Source organism: Trachurus trachurus (genome assembly GCF_905171665.1).
Source record: "Trachurus trachurus genome assembly, chromosome: 1".
Lineage (NCBI taxonomy): Eukaryota > Metazoa > Chordata > Actinopteri > Carangiformes > Carangidae > Trachurus > Trachurus trachurus.
Genome location: NC_139891.1, coordinates 34,475,931 through 34,493,637, shown reverse-complemented (window position 1 = coordinate 34,493,637; position 17,707 = coordinate 34,475,931). Strand labels below are relative to the sequence as shown.

General features: G+C 40.4%; 1 protein-coding gene across 1 annotated transcript in view; it reads right to left on the bottom strand.

Annotated features, from left to right (window-relative positions):
- LOC310988702 (uncharacterized protein) overlaps nucleotides 1-17,457 on the bottom strand; it is a gene marked incomplete at both ends in the record, with an annotated part of 41,617 nt that extends 24,160 nt beyond the window's left edge. Inside the window, 9 exons of the mRNA XM_083975390.1 lie at nucleotides 589-2,114; nucleotides 2,304-2,572; nucleotides 3,217-3,440; nucleotides 6,048-6,215; nucleotides 7,167-7,220; nucleotides 7,314-7,470; nucleotides 15,842-15,902; nucleotides 17,189-17,300; nucleotides 17,369-17,457. Coding sequence (XP_083831516.1) covers nucleotides 589-2,114; nucleotides 2,304-2,572; nucleotides 3,217-3,440; nucleotides 6,048-6,215; nucleotides 7,167-7,220; nucleotides 7,314-7,470; nucleotides 15,842-15,902; nucleotides 17,189-17,300; nucleotides 17,369-17,457 — 2,660 coding nt within the window. The remainder of the gene's footprint in view (nucleotides 1-588; nucleotides 2,115-2,303; nucleotides 2,573-3,216; nucleotides 3,441-6,047; nucleotides 6,216-7,166; nucleotides 7,221-7,313; nucleotides 7,471-15,841; nucleotides 15,903-17,188; nucleotides 17,301-17,368) is intronic.
- Nucleotides 17,458-17,707: the final 250 nt, after the last annotated feature.

The window sequence follows — 17,707 nt, the reverse complement described above, 5'->3', positions numbered from 1 at the left end:
TGAAATCAGGCATTTTAGGCCGCAACAATCACAAAAAAAGCCTGCGTAATCCTGTAGGGACTGCTTATTTAATCATAGAATAAGTATCGAGAATCATGGAAATTTACTGGTATTGGTATCGACTACTGAAATTCTGGTACTGTGACAGCCCTACCTGTAATGTTAGCCTACATGGTGACAATAGCAGTTCTCTCAAGTGGCTGTGTGCGTGTCCAAGTTTGTGTGTGTGTGTGTGTGTGTGTGTGTGTGTGTGTGTGTGTGTGTGTGTGTGTGTGTGTGTGTGTGTGTGTGTGTGCGCTTGTGTTTAGGGCAGGGGTGGGGGCACAAAAAAAACATTTACCCTGGGGCCTATCACCATGATGTTACGCCACTGGCTCCAGGCCAGTTTAACCTCTGTTGTAGGCAGAGTTGAATCTGACTGTTTCACTCTCCTGAACACAAGAGGGAGGGGCTCAGTCTGTCAGGTGATGCCCTTCCCAACAGGTGAACTGCTAAGCCCCCCCCCCCAAAAAAAAAACAAAAACAAAAGAAAACATAAATAACCTGTAATTTTTCAGTTGTCAAACTAAGAAGAATGCCTGGACTCACCGAGCCTTCCTGCAGTTCCTCACAGCTGGGATCAGTCTCCGTCGTCCCTGATCTGATGTGTTGTACTTCTTCAGGTCCAACTCATCCAGAACCTGCTCTGACATCTGCAGCATGTAGGCCAGAGCTGAACACTGGATCCCAGTGAGGTTCTTCTCTGATCTGTTCTCTGACTTGAGGAACTGTTGGATCTCCTGATGAACTGACTGGTCCTTCATCTCCATCAGACAATGGAAGATGTTGATGCTTCTGTCAGGAGAGATGTAATCACTGTTCATCTCCTTCAGGTTGTTGATGGTTTTCTGGATGGTTCCTGGACTGTTCTTTCTCTGACCCAGCAGACCTCCTAACAGCCTCTGGTTGGACTCCAGAGAGAGGCCATGAAGGAAGCGAACAAACAGGTCCAGGTGACCATTTTTATTTGTGAGGGATTTCTCCATGGCTCTCTCCAGGAAGACATCCAGGGTTAAATAAACACCTTGTTTTCCCAGGAAGTTCTTGAGGACCTTTGTGTTCCTGTTGGTGAAACAGTGGAACATGTAGACTGCAGCCAGAAACTCCTGAACACTCAGATGAACAAAGCAGTAGACTGTTTTCTGGAAGATCACACTCTCTCTTTTGAAGATCTCAGTACAGAGTCCTGACTTCACCAAGGCCTCTGTGACATCCAGACCACACTGCTCCAGGTCTTCTTGGTAGAACATGATGTTTCCTTCCTCCAGCTGTTCAAACGCCAGCCTCCCCAGCTTCAGAAGAACTTCCCTGTCGGCCTCCATCAGCTCCTGTGGACTCGTCTTATGTCCTTCACCATACTTGTTCTTCTTCCTCTTTGTCTGGACCAGCAGGAAGTGTGAGAACAGGTCAGCCGTGGTCTTGGGCAGCTCTCCTCTCTGGTCTGTGGTCAACATGTGCTCCAGAACTGTAGCACTGATCCAGCAGAAGCCTGGGACTTGACACATGATGTGGAGGGTCCTGGACATCTTGATGTGTGAGATGATTCTTCTGGACAGATCTTCATCACTGGACCTCCTCCTGAAGTACTCCTCCATCTGGGCGTCAGTGAAGCCTCGGACCTCTGTTACCCTGTCAACACATGTAGGAGGGATCTGATTGGCTGCTGCAGGTCTGGAGGTGATCCAGACCAGAGCCGAGGGAAGCAGATTCCCCCGGATGAGGTTTTTCAGCAGCACGTTGACTGATGACGTCTGTGTGACATCAGACACAACCTCCCTGTTGTTGAAGTCCAGTGACAGTCGGCTTTCATCCAGGCCGTCAAAGATGAAGAGAAGTTTACAGACAGCCAGATGCTCTGCTGTGACCTTCTGTAATGTTGGATGGAAAACATGGAGCAGCCCGAGAAGACTCAACTGCTGATCTCTGATCAGGTTCAGCTCCCTGAATGAAAGCAGAACCAGCAGACTGACATCTTGGTTCTCCAAGCCCTCGGCCCAGTCCAGAGTGAACTTCTGCACCGAGAAGGTTTTTCCAACGCCAGCGACACCGTTGGTCAGAACCACTCTGATGGGTCTCTGTTGGACAGGTGAGACCGTAGAGACGTCCTCTCTCTGTTGGACAGGTGAGACCGTAGAGACGTCCTCTCTCTGTTGGACAGGTGAGACCATAGAGACGTCCTCTCTCCGTTGGACAGGTGACACTGTAGAGACGTCCTCTCTCTGTTGGACAGGTGAGACTGTACAGACGTCCTCTCTCTGTTGGACAGGTAAGTCTTTAAAGATGTCGTTGCACTTGATTGGAGTGTCATGGAGGGTCTTCTTCTTGGACGTTGTCTCCAGTTGTCTCACCTCATGTTGGCTATTAACCTCTTCACTCTGTCCCTCTGTGATGTAGAGCTCAGTGTAGATCCTGTTGAGGAGGGTTCCACTTCCTGTTCCACTTCTTGTTCCCTCAGTTCCTTCAGTCACTCGTTCACATCTGCTCCTCAGACTGACCTTATATTGATCTAAAACCTCCTGCAGACCACAATCTGCTGAGAGAGAAGAGACAGAGTCAGACTGAAGACAGAGAGTCTGACAATCTGATCAGATTATTTTCATCAGCTACAGAAAAACTACAGACAACAGAGAGAAGGTTTGAATCATCATCTTAAAGGGACAATGAGGAGTTTGCATTTGGTTATAAGAAAAATCTCATATTGATGTGGATGAATCTATGTTAACCTTAATGGGTCCATTTTCGATTAATATATCGTTTTGTCTTTATCGTTATTTTGTTATTATTATTAGTGATGGAAATGTTGGGCGAGCCAACCAGCATTTCTTGCTTTTGGTTTCGCGGACTCTGCCCGGCGGGTCATGGGAATAACGCCGCCGAATCGCCGTTTATTGTCGGAACTACGACGGTATCTGATCGTCTTCGAACCTCTGACTTTCATTCTTGATGAATGAAAACATTCTTGGCAAGACGTTCGTCTTGCGCCACTCCAAGAATTTCACTGTGTGCATGGAGGCTCATGGGAGATGTAGTGTGAAAACACTTTGCTTTCAAAAACTCCTTGTTGTCCCTTAAAATGTCAGGGCTGTGTGATGGAACAATGACTCTGGAGAAAACAACAGGTCCTGGTTTCACAAATGACCACATCAGCAGACAGATGTTCAGTCTCACTTTGTACACAGCTGCTCTGATTGGCTGTCTGCAGCTCACCTCTGGTTCTGGGTCTTTTTCCACACTGGGGACAGGAGGGGGGTCCTGAAGAACCAGACTGGTCCCAGTATGAAGTGAAGCACTGTCTGCAGAACCAGTGTCCACAGCTGGTGGAGACTGGATCCTTCAGGACATCCTGACAGAGACTACAGCTGGATAGCTGCTCGTCCACAGAGACACCACTCATCTCCCTCCTGTCAAGAAATTTCTGTATCAACAACATGTCACAGTCACCGCTCCACATCTGTGCTCTGATTGGTTGTCCACCTCAAGAGGGCAGGGCTTCAGTAATCAGAGGAGCAGAGAGAGGCAAAGTAGAGGAAAGCGAGTATAGAGAAACGAGCTGAATGAAAACCTGGTCCTGAACTGGTCTGGTTTCTGTCTCTGTTTATTAGTTGGCCTTAGATTTTGCCTGTAGCGGCTGAGGCTGAGTTTATGTCCACCAAGGGGCTGCTAGAAGAGCTAATAGCTGACGGTAGTGTCTAGTGAAGTCCAACTTCTTTGTTTGTCCTTTTACTGGAATATTTTAATGCTCACAGTTAATGAGCTGCATGCAAGAGTTCATCGGACTCTCCATGTTTATAAATCTCCACCAATACGTGTCACCAGTACAAATACTAGTTGGCCCAGCCCCGGTGTGGCTTTTTCTCTATGAGCTCCTCCCTGAAGAAACACCTGTCCTGACTGAAGGTTCCTACCTACATTTCCCTTGACACAATACAAGAGTGCCTCCTACTGGGAAAAACTGTGCATTACACACACACACACACACACACAAATCTGAGGCCTGTATCACGAAGCAGGATCACTGTCTTGGCGAGGTAACTTCAGGGTTAACCTTGGCTTTCCGGTACCACGAAGCTGGATTCATTCTTACCGAGGTGAGTTACCATGGTAACTTACTCTGAACGGCAAACCAGCTCGAGGTCAGGGTAGCTTTCAGGATTGATCTGAATCCAGTAAAATGCTCCACCCACCGGCCAATCACCTGTACGGGAATAATGACACATGTCCTTTCACCAGTAAGCCGGAGCCCCGATAGTGAGAAGAGCGTTATGGCTGTAATGTTTTATGATGTGTTAAAACAACGTGTGCCCTTATTTTGAAATCCCTGTACCGGTGCTGACATGTCACACATGTCTATCACAACAACGGATGAAAGGATTTTCCATCAAATCCGTTAGATTTTCACGCTGACTATCCATAGGAGAGGCAACGTTAGGCTGCCGGTTCTCAGGGCCCGGAGTTCTGACAACTGTTTTTTTTTTTTTTTTTTTTTAGGGTGTGTGTGTGTGTGTGTGTGTGTGCCAAGCGGACTCGTCTATAGAGACACACGTCTATATGGGACAGGCTTTTATTTAATTTAGAACGAACCTTATGCTCAGTAAAGATGGGAAATATATAATATATAATAAAATGGTTCTGTTGTTCCTGTTTAAAAGAGTCAGAATAGAAGGAAAGAATCAGATCCAGAGCAGCATTCATTTACAAGTTTAATCAGCACCAAACTTCTTTTAAAAATAAACGTAGCCTAAACATTTAATAACTCAGGTCGGGCCACGACCACGGGCTTCTTTTTTTTTTTTTTTCTTCCTCACAGCAGTGTGCGCTCCAGTGCGCTCACCTCGCTTCTCTCTGACACGTCGGTGCTCATGGTTGTGATTGGTCTGCTGCCTTGAATCTGCCCTTTATACGTGCGCGTTCACAGAGTCACAGTAAGACAAGCCGGGGTTGAGTTACCGAGTTGATAACCAGCGTTGTGGTACCGCTGATCCAGAGTGACAGTGTTGTGGATAGGTTCAGCTGGATAGGCTGCTAGTAAGCCCGGGTAGGCTGTGCTCGCTTCGTGGTACAGGCCTCTGCATTGTCTGATCTTGAAGGCAGCTCCTTTATTTCCTGTCTTACATTATTGGACAAACTGATTAATCCAGGTGTGTCTGATCATGGTGACTACTCAGACACACCTGGATTAATCAGTTTGTCCAATAATGTAAGACAGGAAATAAAGGAGCTGCCTTAAATTCAGGAAGTAGTGGAGCTGTGCATAGAGCCCATTAAAATTTGTTCAGAAAGGCTCTTTGATCTAAATTGTCTGTTTTTCAATTTATGATTGTGATAAAATCGAGATCGTTATTTTATTTTTTAAAAATCGTGATATGATATTTTTGCCATATCGCCCACCCCTAATCCTCCCTATTACTGTAGTGCCACCTATGTACAAATCGAAGTCAAACACAGACCTCCGCCCATAAGTGAATTCTTGTAGTGAATGTGCAGGTGTGGCCGTTATACCATGGATTTAATGCTGCACCACGTTTTGCAGAAATTGTGTGATTCTGCTTACATAGAAACAGACAATAACAGAGATGAAAGCATGTCCTTTCACCCCGCAGGAATAGCAAATGTAAGCTATTGTTACATTATGAGCTGTATTACATTATGTGTGGCATCAATAGGGCTGATAATGTAATAAATTGTTACAATTTTATTTTCAATGCCAAAAGGTAAATGATGATAATACAAAAAAATTTTCACAATATGAGCTATTAATACATTATTAGCAGCATCAGTAAGGCTAATAATGTAATAAGTTATACATTATTACATCGTGAGCAAAGATATTATTACATTATGCGCTCATTATTATATTACAATATTAGCCGATTATTACATTGTGAACTTTTATTACATTTAAATTATTATATTATGAGCCGTTATTACATTATGAGTTGCTTCACATGAGTCTAATGACTGAATCATCTTCAGGTCAGTTTACAGTAGAAACCATCTCTTACTGTGACTCTGCAGGTCCAGGTCCAGATCCAGGTCCATGTCCAAATCTAGGTCCAGGTCCAGGTCCAGATCCTGGTCCAGGACTGAAGTTTAGAGGTTGATCGTTGGACATGTCACTCTTCAAAGACAGACAGATGGATCCTGGAGACTTTGTTCTTAGTCTGTGCTTCTGACCTCTGCAAACACAAACATGTTTTTATTATGTGTCCAGCCTCCACCTGTCTCACATCAGCTCTAAAGAAGCAGAGTGAAGTGTAACACACATCATCAGTGAACAGTTCACATCAAATCAGCCACTTCCATTATTTTCTTTGTAGAGCTCCACACAGACCATAACACATTGTCCCTACTCTCCTACGTTGTGTCCTTTTCATCCTCTGCTCAGTTCCCATAGCAGCTCCTTCAGCAATATTTTGCTGTCACTCACACTTCCTTGGTTAATTTGGGCAACGGCACTGGTGTGTGTTACACTTAATACAAATGTGACACGACACAGACAAACACAAAATTGTCCTTCACATCTTTACTTGACGTTGACATGACTTTGTAGTGATCCCTCTTCAAGTTGCTGTTACACTTTACTGATGACTTTGGATTTATTAAACTCTGTCAAATATCAACATAAGAACTAAATAAATCATACACCAGGAAAATAAATTACATGATCTACTTTACTATACACAAATATCTAGACATGAGATTTATTTGAAACTACATTAAATCACAAATAAAAAAAAGTAAAACAAACTCCCTGTATGCCTCTTCAGGGTGCTAATTATCAGGATTTTGCTGTGTTTTTGTTTATTCAACTGTCTTGCTCTTCATTATCTGTTTTTACAGTTTCTTCCTTTTTGATTTCATTGTCAAGTTATGACACTGATCCTACACACTACACGAAGTATAGTAGTATCAGCATAGGTTTAAAAATAGGAGCCCATCTACACGGACAAAAACAACAGGAATTAAGATCGTTAAAAAATAATGTTTAGAGACTTTTTGATCATGTGCGAAGCCTCCAAGAAGTTATTTCCCTTTCCAGTGACGTCGACTGCAGCAGCTCAACACAGTAAACTAAACTCTGTTACAGAGACAGTTTGGAGGTTCACATTTTGTAGCAGGTCTCTTACTGTGACTCTGAGGGTCCAGGTCCAGGACTGAAGTAAAGAGGTTGACCTGTCACTCTTGATGGACAGACAGATGGATCCTAGAGACTCTGCCCTCAGTCTGTGTTTCTGACCTCTGCAATCACAAATATGGTTTTATTCACATCACACCGGTCACTGCATTGTGGGAAGTCTACAGTGACATCAGCGTCCAGCACCACACCCTGTAGTGAAGGCTGGAAGCAACACAGCAGCATCATAGACACACTGCTCAGCATCTGGATCCACTGGGTCAACATCTGGACCGACAAGGTCTCCAGTTGTCCCTCTGCAGCCCAGGGAAAAGAGACATGGAGACATAACGACATGAGGATGGAAACAAACTGCTGTTCACTGTAGTTGATTGAATGTCTCGTTTTCGAGGGGGTCCAAACATATAGACAAACATAAATTCAGACAAATAAACAAACAAACAAAAAAAGACAACAACAATAAAACAAACGAAGGACAAACCACAGTTAATGTAACTACATTGGAACAAAACAACCGTAAGGCAGTATATAATGATTAGTATCAATTCAATAAATCAGAAATGCATCTTCAGTTAAAACAGGAACAGGTCACCATGAGTTTCTGCCAAACACACTTAAGCTCATGGTTCAGGCTGTGAAACGATGTTGTAAAGTGTCTGAACTCTGTTAGATCCAAATTCATCAAGGTTTACAACACACTATAGTGTACTAAGCTCCACCTGGTCAGTTTTATTGTGTAATATTCAGCTCATCACTGAGTCAAGATTATGGTTAGTAGTAAATTTGTGTCAAAAATTGTATTTGTATTTGTGTCATGTTGATTTATAAAATGTAATTCCCCGCATTTCTCTGTCTCCTGGTGATTGAACAGACTGTATAGTGTCACAATGTAGAAACACAGAACACAACTACTGAACTAGTTTATATCAGGCCCGACCTGACCCCAGCTGAACACCTGACCATTGTCTCTGAGCCCGGTCCTTTCAATTAACTATATTTACTGATTTAAACATGATATTTTTAATAAGCTGTCTGAAATAACTAAAGTTTTAAACTACAACTGTGACAGAAATCTGTTCAGATGAATCTTAATGATTGTGCAGTCTGTGAAGACAAATTTCCCCATGGGGGACAAATAAACTTAATCTAATCTAATCTAATGAGCAATACTGTCATTTATAACAGTGTGACTTTGTTGTGACCTCATACCTGTTGTACCTGTTGAACCACATTAGCTTCTGTGGGTTAAGGTCACGATGTTAATAAACAACATTTGTGTTAATCACAACAGCTCACTCCTCATTCCTCAGACCAACTTTGGTCTGAGCTCAACAGAGAGAGAGAGAGAGAGAGAGAGAGAGGGAGGTTCTGTGTGGACTGAAGTTCACTGTGACTCTTCTTCTCTCCAGAGTCCACAGGGATTAACTCACTCACACTGCAATAATAATAATAATAATAATAATAATAATAAAGTTGTTTTAACACTCACTCTGACTTCAGTTTCTCTCCTTCTGCTGCGTCATCTGTAAATTAGAGTCTGATCTCACTGAACGCTTTCACTCTATAGCGGCTGTACCTGTTGGAACAGGTTTAATGGCCTCTCCTTCTTCCTCTTCTCTACATTTACAAGAAGTCACATGACTCTGACTCTGACAAGTTGTTTAAACTAGTTGATAGGAGAGAATAAAGGAGGAAAGAATAAAGAGCGAGACAACAGAACTGTGAAGGACTCAGCTGTAATGGAAAATTACCTAAACCGAGTCCAGTAGAGCTGTAACTGTGTAGTGGAAAGGCGTGCAAAGTAATGGTAACTATCGTGGAAATCCTGCTTTACATTGTTTTAACATCTAGGTAAAAAAAAAAAAAAGATTTTCTGGGATAAAGGGGCAGATGACATAAGATTATTCTTCTTTCTGCTCCCTTTTGTTGAGATTTGGGAGGTTTTTGTTTTTATTGTAGCTTATTAAAATGCAAGATAATTTTTCTGACTGATTTATTGCCCGATGTCGCGGTGTATCTCGCTTTCGGAGAAGTTCCGCTTCTTTCACCTGCCCGCCGCCCATTGTCTTCATTGTCACTTTGTTGCCACTCCACAGAGCGCACATGGCTACTTAATATGCACGTGCAGACCATATATGGTTGTGTCTAGGCGTTCCGGGGCCGGAGTATGAGGTGTGTTCACGTGCGCACCATTCTTGGGTCTGGTGTGATTTATCAAAGAGAAATTGCGGAGAGTTGTGCGTATGCACAGTTTGATAGATCTGAAAAAGGTGTAAATATTTTGAATGTACGCCATTTTCATCTTTTCGCCGTACGCAAAAATTTAGTAACAGTTTTACACCCTTTTTGATAAATGAGGCCCCTGGTGTGTGACTTCTCAAATAGACTCAGGGAGTCACAAGCCATGCAGCAGGTGTCAAGGCAGATTTCAAAAATGTGTCAAAATGTCACAAATTGTGTTTCTAAACAAAAATCTGATAATACATAAATTGCATCTAGACAGCATGGGAATGTTGGTGATTTGTTTTTAACAATAAGTGTTTTGCTTCACAAGAGAAAATGTGATGTTTAAAAATGTCACTCTTACATTGACTGCAGTTGTTCCCATGAGAGCAGAATTCAAAATGTTCTAGAAAATTCAGTTTTGGAGATAAAATCAAAAATCAACCACAACTTCAAAATATTCAAAAAAAAATTCAGGAAGATTGAAAATGTATTTAGCAGGAATTGGATAGTATAAGTTTACAGTAGTGTTTACAGTCAAACGTTTTCCTGCACTGTAGGCTCAATTATTGATTAATCAAAAATCCGAGAAACAAGTTTTGTTGAGGACAGTCTGGAGATGCTCTGTAGCAAGTTTGGTGACAATTGAGCAAAAATTGTGGGAGGAGATAAAAGTTTTACAGTTATTGAAAAAAACAGAAAACTGTCCTTGGACTTGAGTGAATCTGGCATGGGACTGGACCTTTGTGATTTTTCAGCCATGGGAAGTAGGATTTCCTCAGAAGAAGAAGAAGAAAGTAGAAGAAAGAAGGAATACAATAGGGTCCCTAATAATAATAAAGTTGTTTTAACACTCACCTGCCTCAGACTTCAGTTTCTCTCCTTCTGCTGCGTCGTCTGTAAAATGGAGTTTGATCTCACTGAATGGTTTCACATTTCAGCGGCTGCACCTGTTGGAACAAGTTTAATGGCTCCTCCTCATTCCTTTTCTCTACATTTACAAGACGTCACAGACTCTGTGAGTGTCTGTTGTTCACTGAAAAGTTGTTTAAACTAGTTATTTCATTGCCCATTGTTTAACAACTAATGTGTTTTTAAATGAGATAAACTTTGACTTTTGCTCCAGCTTCATATAAATAATGTTGATGATCAAAATGATTTAAAGGTTAAATAGTACACAAATAGCATGAGACAGATTCATCTTAATTGTGAGACACTTATTTTCATATAGTGTTATCTATTTAATGAGAAATTTCCCCCATGACTTGTTGACCGTTTTCAATAAATGCAATGAATGCGAGTCAAACTTTGATGTCAACCTTTCAAAACTATTGAAAAATATAAAATAATCCAAGGTGAATGATGATAATATATGCCCTAATGCAATAATCAACCGTTTTTTAGGATATTTAAGTTTTAATATTTTTTCATGCGAGAAAGTTGGTCGTCTGTGCTCTGCTCCTCACTGGCCTCATTTCTCCTGATAAGGTGATGTTTCCCTGCCAACACACACACGCACGCACTATAGAAATAAAGATATAAAGAACTCTATACAGATAAACGTATACATATTTAGGATTTTTTCCTTTTCTATTTTTGGATTAAAAATTAAAAAGGTAAGTAATATCTTATCAGGTATAATTCATGGATGGACTGAAGTAGAACAATATGTTTTGTGTCAAAAGTGAGAATTTAAAGTTAATTTATGTTCATAAAAGATAAATATCTGAAGACCAAGGGTTAAAAATATTTGCACTTGTATTTGTACAGAGAACATGTTACTGAGTAGCTGGGTTACTATTTGATATAAATGTGTGTTTGGACACTGATGAAGTGAGATTAATGTCAGTCCATCAGTTTATAAATAAATCTGGATTGTAGCGGTGCAACGGTCCGTCATTCAATCGCTGACGAGTTCAACTGTCGATAATTGTCGGTTACGTCATCACAAGTCTTTTTCACATTGTGGAGTTCAACAATATCTGGATGTTTTGTACAAAGTGAGTCCTCTGCGTTTTCTATGAATCTCTGCTGAGAGTGAAGAGCAAGAAACAGTGATGAGGTGAGATGAACTTCAGTCCAACAATCTATCAATAAATGTGGATTGGTAGTGAATTGTTATTAGTTAGTTAGTTAGTTTAAGTTTATTTCGGACATGTTAAAAGAAATAAAACATAATACAGAAATGGACAGACATAACATATAAAAACTTTGCAAAAACAACATATGAACAAAAAAAGAAATATATATATATATAATAAAAAAAATAAAAAAAAATAATTGAAAAATAAAGGTTATTTGATTTTTTTTGTTTTTGTTTTGTTTTGTTTTGTTTGTTTCATATCCGAAAAGGAGTGGGAAGAAGTAAAACTTATTTACTCCCACCCCTTATTCATAAATTATTTATCAGGTTATCTAGTCATTATAATATATACAGTAAGTTAATTTATGAGTTATTTAACTGGATTTATTCTAATATATTATTATATTTATATACATATAGATTTATTCTAACATATGATTACTAATCTTTATCTCTCTATATAGTCATATACATATAAAAACATATACAAACACATTCATACATACAAAGACAAACTGAAAGTAACATGAACCGAGCAACAAATAACTAAGTGGGTAAATAATACCCAAATAAATAATAATAAGCACCTTGTGGTTGTCAGACACCCTCATTTCTGTACATACTGAAAATAATTTCAGTATGTTATTGTTATTATTCATTATTCAGTTATTCATGACACTGAATAAATTCTGTTGATTGGTTACATTCCCTTCTCTCTGTCACAGTGATCAACAACATTATTTACATGAAACTGGGAAAAAAGTTGATTTAAATAAAAGCACATTTGTTGTCATTTTAAATAACAGACAAGGAAATAAAATATAGTTGAAACAACTTGTAAGTGAACAACATGAACACACACAGACTTCCTGTCTGTAACTGTAACCACTGATGACAGAGAGAAGGGAAGTGACTTGATACAGATAGAATGACGCCACCTGCTGTTCAACTCTTGGTATTACACCTGTATGGATTAATTCAATGTGAGTCCATGAATAAATAGTGAGCTAGGATACAGCAGTGGTAGAAGAGCTGCTGAGATATTTCCTGTTTAAAAGCACAGAGGGATTAATTATTAATATGAAGCTCACCATATATTTTACTGTGGTTTTCAGAATTTTGTCATATTGACCCTCATGTTGTCAGAGGTAATGAAGTGTTTTTACAGATTTCGATTTAAGGATAGTAAGCTACAGAATTTAACTTAACTGTTGCTGCAAAGAGTTTTTTTTAAAAAAAATCAAAGTTATTGTATTGATTTGATTGGTGATAGAAGCACTGTGTCTCACAGAGAAATATAAATCTGCTTTCATTGAGGAAGTAAGCTATAACTCAAGTTATAGTGAATTTATACTGTGTAAGATTCACGTTTTAATGTATTCTATAGTATTTAGGAATGTGGTTGCATTAGAGAGTAACAACACTGTGTAGTATATGAGCACTTTGTGTTATGATCTAAAACAAACAAACAAACAAACAAAAAACATGTAAATGCACATTAATGCAAATGTTACCTGGTTTGTTCTTTATGTACAAAAACTAAAGTGTCAGTGAATTGAATCCTGCAGGTTTGTCAGTTGGATGTTGCAGCAAATCACAGTTGTACTGGATCCAGATGTGGACACTGAAGAGCTCAGTAGATATGAGAGAAGAACTGCTGAAGTAAACATGACACAGAGAGGTGCCGCCTGCTGACCAAACACATGTAGCACATCTTCATTTTCAACTCGTGTTAAACCATTTAAACACATTTTACCACTGTAAAACAGAACCACTTCACGAAATGCAAAGTTATTTATGAATGTGAAACAAATTGTTGTCACTTGCTTATATTGAAAATGATGGAGTCCCGTCTTTATCATGACTGACACATGTAATGGCTATAATAGTAATGATACTGAATAATGTGAATGAAAAAAACTAACATTTAAATGTTGTAACTCATTGCAAAGAGTTGTAAAAAGGTGGAAATTCATAGTGTTTATCTGTTGTCCATTGTTCTTCACAGGTGAACCTCAGAGCCTTGATGAGCTTAAAATTCAGAGACACTGATGATGCTTTGTTAGGTCCAGAGGACACGGGGACAATGGTGCACTGGACTCTGTGTGTGACAGTGGAGCTGTTCTCAGATCAGTTCAGACTGCAGTGCTGGGAGTCACCTCCACTTCCTCTGGCAGTCAGTGGTGAAGAAGATCTGGTTTTAATGCCAACATCTACGCACACACAGACCAGAGATGTGTCAGTAGTCAGTAGTTCAGTGACTGGACATTGGCCTGTAGAGAGAGTGCTGCTGTTTCCTGTAACATTGTGTAGAGAGAGGAGGTGGAATCAGCTGGAGCTTCACCTTCACACCTTTTTACACTATGTTGCTGTGTTTGATTTCAATGTGCAGCAACTATGAACAAAGACTCTAACAACATTGAACTGAAGTGAAACGTGCAGCATTTACTGCAGCATCACTGCTCCAACACTTCAGTGAGGGATTTCCTCCTGTTACCTGTCAGCTCATGTTACACCTACAAGTTATAAAGTATCTGTGGGATCACAGCATCTGATTGGCTGTTGAGATTTCATAGAGAAACCGTTCTATTGATCATTTTCACTAAAGTTTCTTCATTCCATCTGTTGAAATGTAGTTCGACCAGAAAAAAAGACATTCTTCTCCATATTTATTGTAGACTGTAGTGTCTAGTGACGACCAACTTCTTCATTAGTCTCTCTCAGTGTCCATAAATCTCCACCAACACATGTCACCAGTACAAATACCAGTCAGCCCAGTCCCGGTGTGGCTTCAGTCAAAAACTGTATGAGCTCCTCCACCACCACTGAGCTCTGTTAATATATAACCACCATCAGCTGCAGGAATAATACGGCCTTTGATCTCATCATATCACAAGAAATAAACCAATCATATCAATGAACTGAAAAACAGGAAGAAGTTATTTCCTTGTTCCAGTGACAATGACTGCAGCAGTTCAACACACTAAACTTAACTCTGCTACAGAGACAGCTTGGAGGTTCACAGGTTTGTAGCAGGTCTCTTACTGTGACTCTGAGGGTCCAGGTCCAGGGCTGAATGCTGGAGGATTAAATTCTTTGGAGTTGTCACTCTTCAGAGAGGGACAGATGGATCCTGAAGACTCTTCTCCATCCTCATCTTCGTCCACACGAACACTCATCATCATCAGTCTGAGAGGGAAACCAGTAACACTGACTGCCAGATAACACGCACACACTAACAGTACATTAATCTCCACCCGGTCAGTTCTCATGTCTATTATTCAGCTCATCACTTCCTGTTGTTTTCTTCTTTTCTCAGTGTGTCTGTGTGGATTGAAGTTCACTGTGACTCTTCTTTCCTCCACAGGGACAAACTGACTCACTTCAATAACTATAATAATAATAATAATAATAATAATAATAATAATAATAATAATAATAATAATAATAATAATAATAATAATAATAATAATAATAATAACAATAATAATAATAATAATAATAATAATAATACATTTTATTTAGAAAGCGCCTTTCACGCCACTCAAGGACACTTTACAGCAGTTAAAGTCATCAAAAACACAGAATAAATCATCAATAAACAATACCAAAACAAAACACACAGCACGAAATAAACAACATTAAAAAGCACAGAATAAACAACAATAAACACATCAGTAAGAATGAATAATGGAAAGAACAAATAAATAAAACTGTGCAGAATAAAAGGGAAGTGTTAGGGTGAGGGGTGGTGGGGTGGATAGGCAATTTGAAACAGGTGGGTTTTGATTTTTGTTTTGAAAAGAGGGAGAGAGTCAATGTTACGGATGTGAGATGGTAAAGAATTCCAGAGTCGGGGAGCAGAGCGACTGAAAGCTCTGCTCCCCATGGTGCTGAGGAGAGCAGGGGGTACAGTGAGGTGGAGAGAGGAGGAAGATCTGAGGGAGCGTGCTGGAGTGGCAATGTGGAGAAGATCAGACAAGTATGGAGGGGCGAGGTTGTGGATAGCTTTGAAAGTATACAGAAGGATTTTGAATTGGATTCGTAATGTGACCGGGAGCCAGTGAAGTTGCTGTAGGATGGGGGTGATATGGTGGGAAGAAGGGGTTTTGGTGATGACACGTGCAGCGGAGTTTTGAACCAGTTGAAACTTATGGAGAGACTTGTGAGGGAGACCGAAGAGGAGAGAGTTGCAATAATCAAGACGGGAGGTGACGAGGCTGTGGACAAGGATGGAGGCGGTGTTGGGAGTGAGGGAGGGACGGAGTCGATTGATATTACGTAGATGAAAGTAGGCAGCCCGAGTGGTGTTATTGATGTGAGATTTGAATGATAGAGTGTACAGTTGTTTTAACACTCACCTGCCTCAGACTCCAGTTTTTCTCCTGCTCCATCCACTTTAAAATGGCGACTGAACTGAGCCTGAACAACAGGGAAGAGTTCAAGGGCAAATGTTTAACTCCACCCTGTTTGGATTTAACAGGTTTAATGGATGTTTGACTCCACCTACATTTGATAACAGTGGTTCAAATGTAGGATTTGAGCAGTCCGCCCCTGAAATTAAAAGGACTTACCGTAAAAAAGCATATTAGTTTATGATATAGATACAGTATATATCATGACACAAACAGCCTCTGTTGACATGTTATTTCACATTTTAGTACACATGGGACGGCTGCTCTACCAACTGAGCTAAACGCCACCCCGTTATTTCACAAACATTATGATCATTTTAAACTGTATTTTGAGACTGCAAAAAAAATGTGTAATCTGAATGTGTTACTCCATGTTAATATTGCAGACTATTTTGTACTACACTACATGCATATTTATTTAGAGTGACAGTTTCTCTGATTATTCCCATGTTTTGCCTCCTGCTCCTCATTAATTTTCTGTGTACACAGAACCTGTTACCCTTTAATGTAGACGCACGTTAAGCTTTCTTTTTACTGCTATTGTAATCTGTTATTTATTATCTGTAACCCTTTTATTTAAAGGCTGCTAATTATGTGATAATGTCAAGAAATAGCCTAGAAATATTGGTCAGTTTCATAGTAATGTCATGTTTTTCATATAGGCAAAAGATTACAAATACTTTTCATGCTTTGAATTTTTTTGGGTAAGGCCAGAATGTTTGAATGCACTTGAATGCACTTTGTCTCTGTATGCACTTGGAAATTAACTACTCTGCCCAATATGTGTTCTTATGTGTTGCTCTATGTGCTGTTTCTTTACTAACAGAGGTTGATTGCTCTGTGTGTGTGTTTTATGTGTATTTATTGGTATTGTATGTTTTTATGTATTTGGACATCTTGGCTGCAAATCAATTTCCCAACTGGGACAATAAAGAGAACTTTGAACTTTGAACTTCTCCACCAAGTCCTTACAATCAATCGTTATTTCTTGGCTATATTTCTCAACATTACTATGACATTGGCAGTTATTTCTAGGCTATTTCCAGACATTATGACACAATTAATTATAATTTCTTGGCTTTTTTTTTTTTTTACATAATCATGTAATCAGTGGCCTGTAAATTAAAGGGTTACCGGATTATCTTATATTTTCTTATCTTGTCTTATTTCTTGATTTTGTTTATTGTCATGAACTAAACACAGTGTGGGTGTGTTTGCATGATTTTTCTATGGACCAGATGTGTTCTCAGCATCTGTCCTGCTTCCTGGTGACCCCCCGCCCCCCACCACTACCAGTTCTTCCACCAACCCCCCCAGTAGCAAGAAGCTGCTGCTGATCTTTGTCTGAATGCTCCTCACGTTCCAGCAGGTGAAGCCGCCAAGGACAGCATCACTGGACCTCTGTCTGCAGGAGGGGGAGGGGGGGGGGGTGAAGGCGATCCAACCCCACCTGCTCTAAACGCAGCTTCACACCTCTGCTGGCGGCCTGAGGTGGAGGAGGCTGCTCCTCCTCCTGCAGCCACGCTGAGCCGTGCTGCTGCCAGGAAGCATCCTCCTCCCATAATCCCCTGCTCCCTCCTCCAGCTCTGGTCACCTAAGTGATCCATCTATGTGTGTGTGTGTGTGTGTGTGTGTGTGTGTGTGAAGGTTTTTGTCTCCAGTGACTTTAAAGGGATAGTTCAACATTTTGGCAAATTGGCCCATTGCCATAATCCCTATAGTCATAGCAGTAGGTTCGTTACCTTTAATTGTTGGTGCAAGATATTTTTAGAACGGCGGAGCAGAGCTGTGAGCTGCTCAGAGCTACGCTAC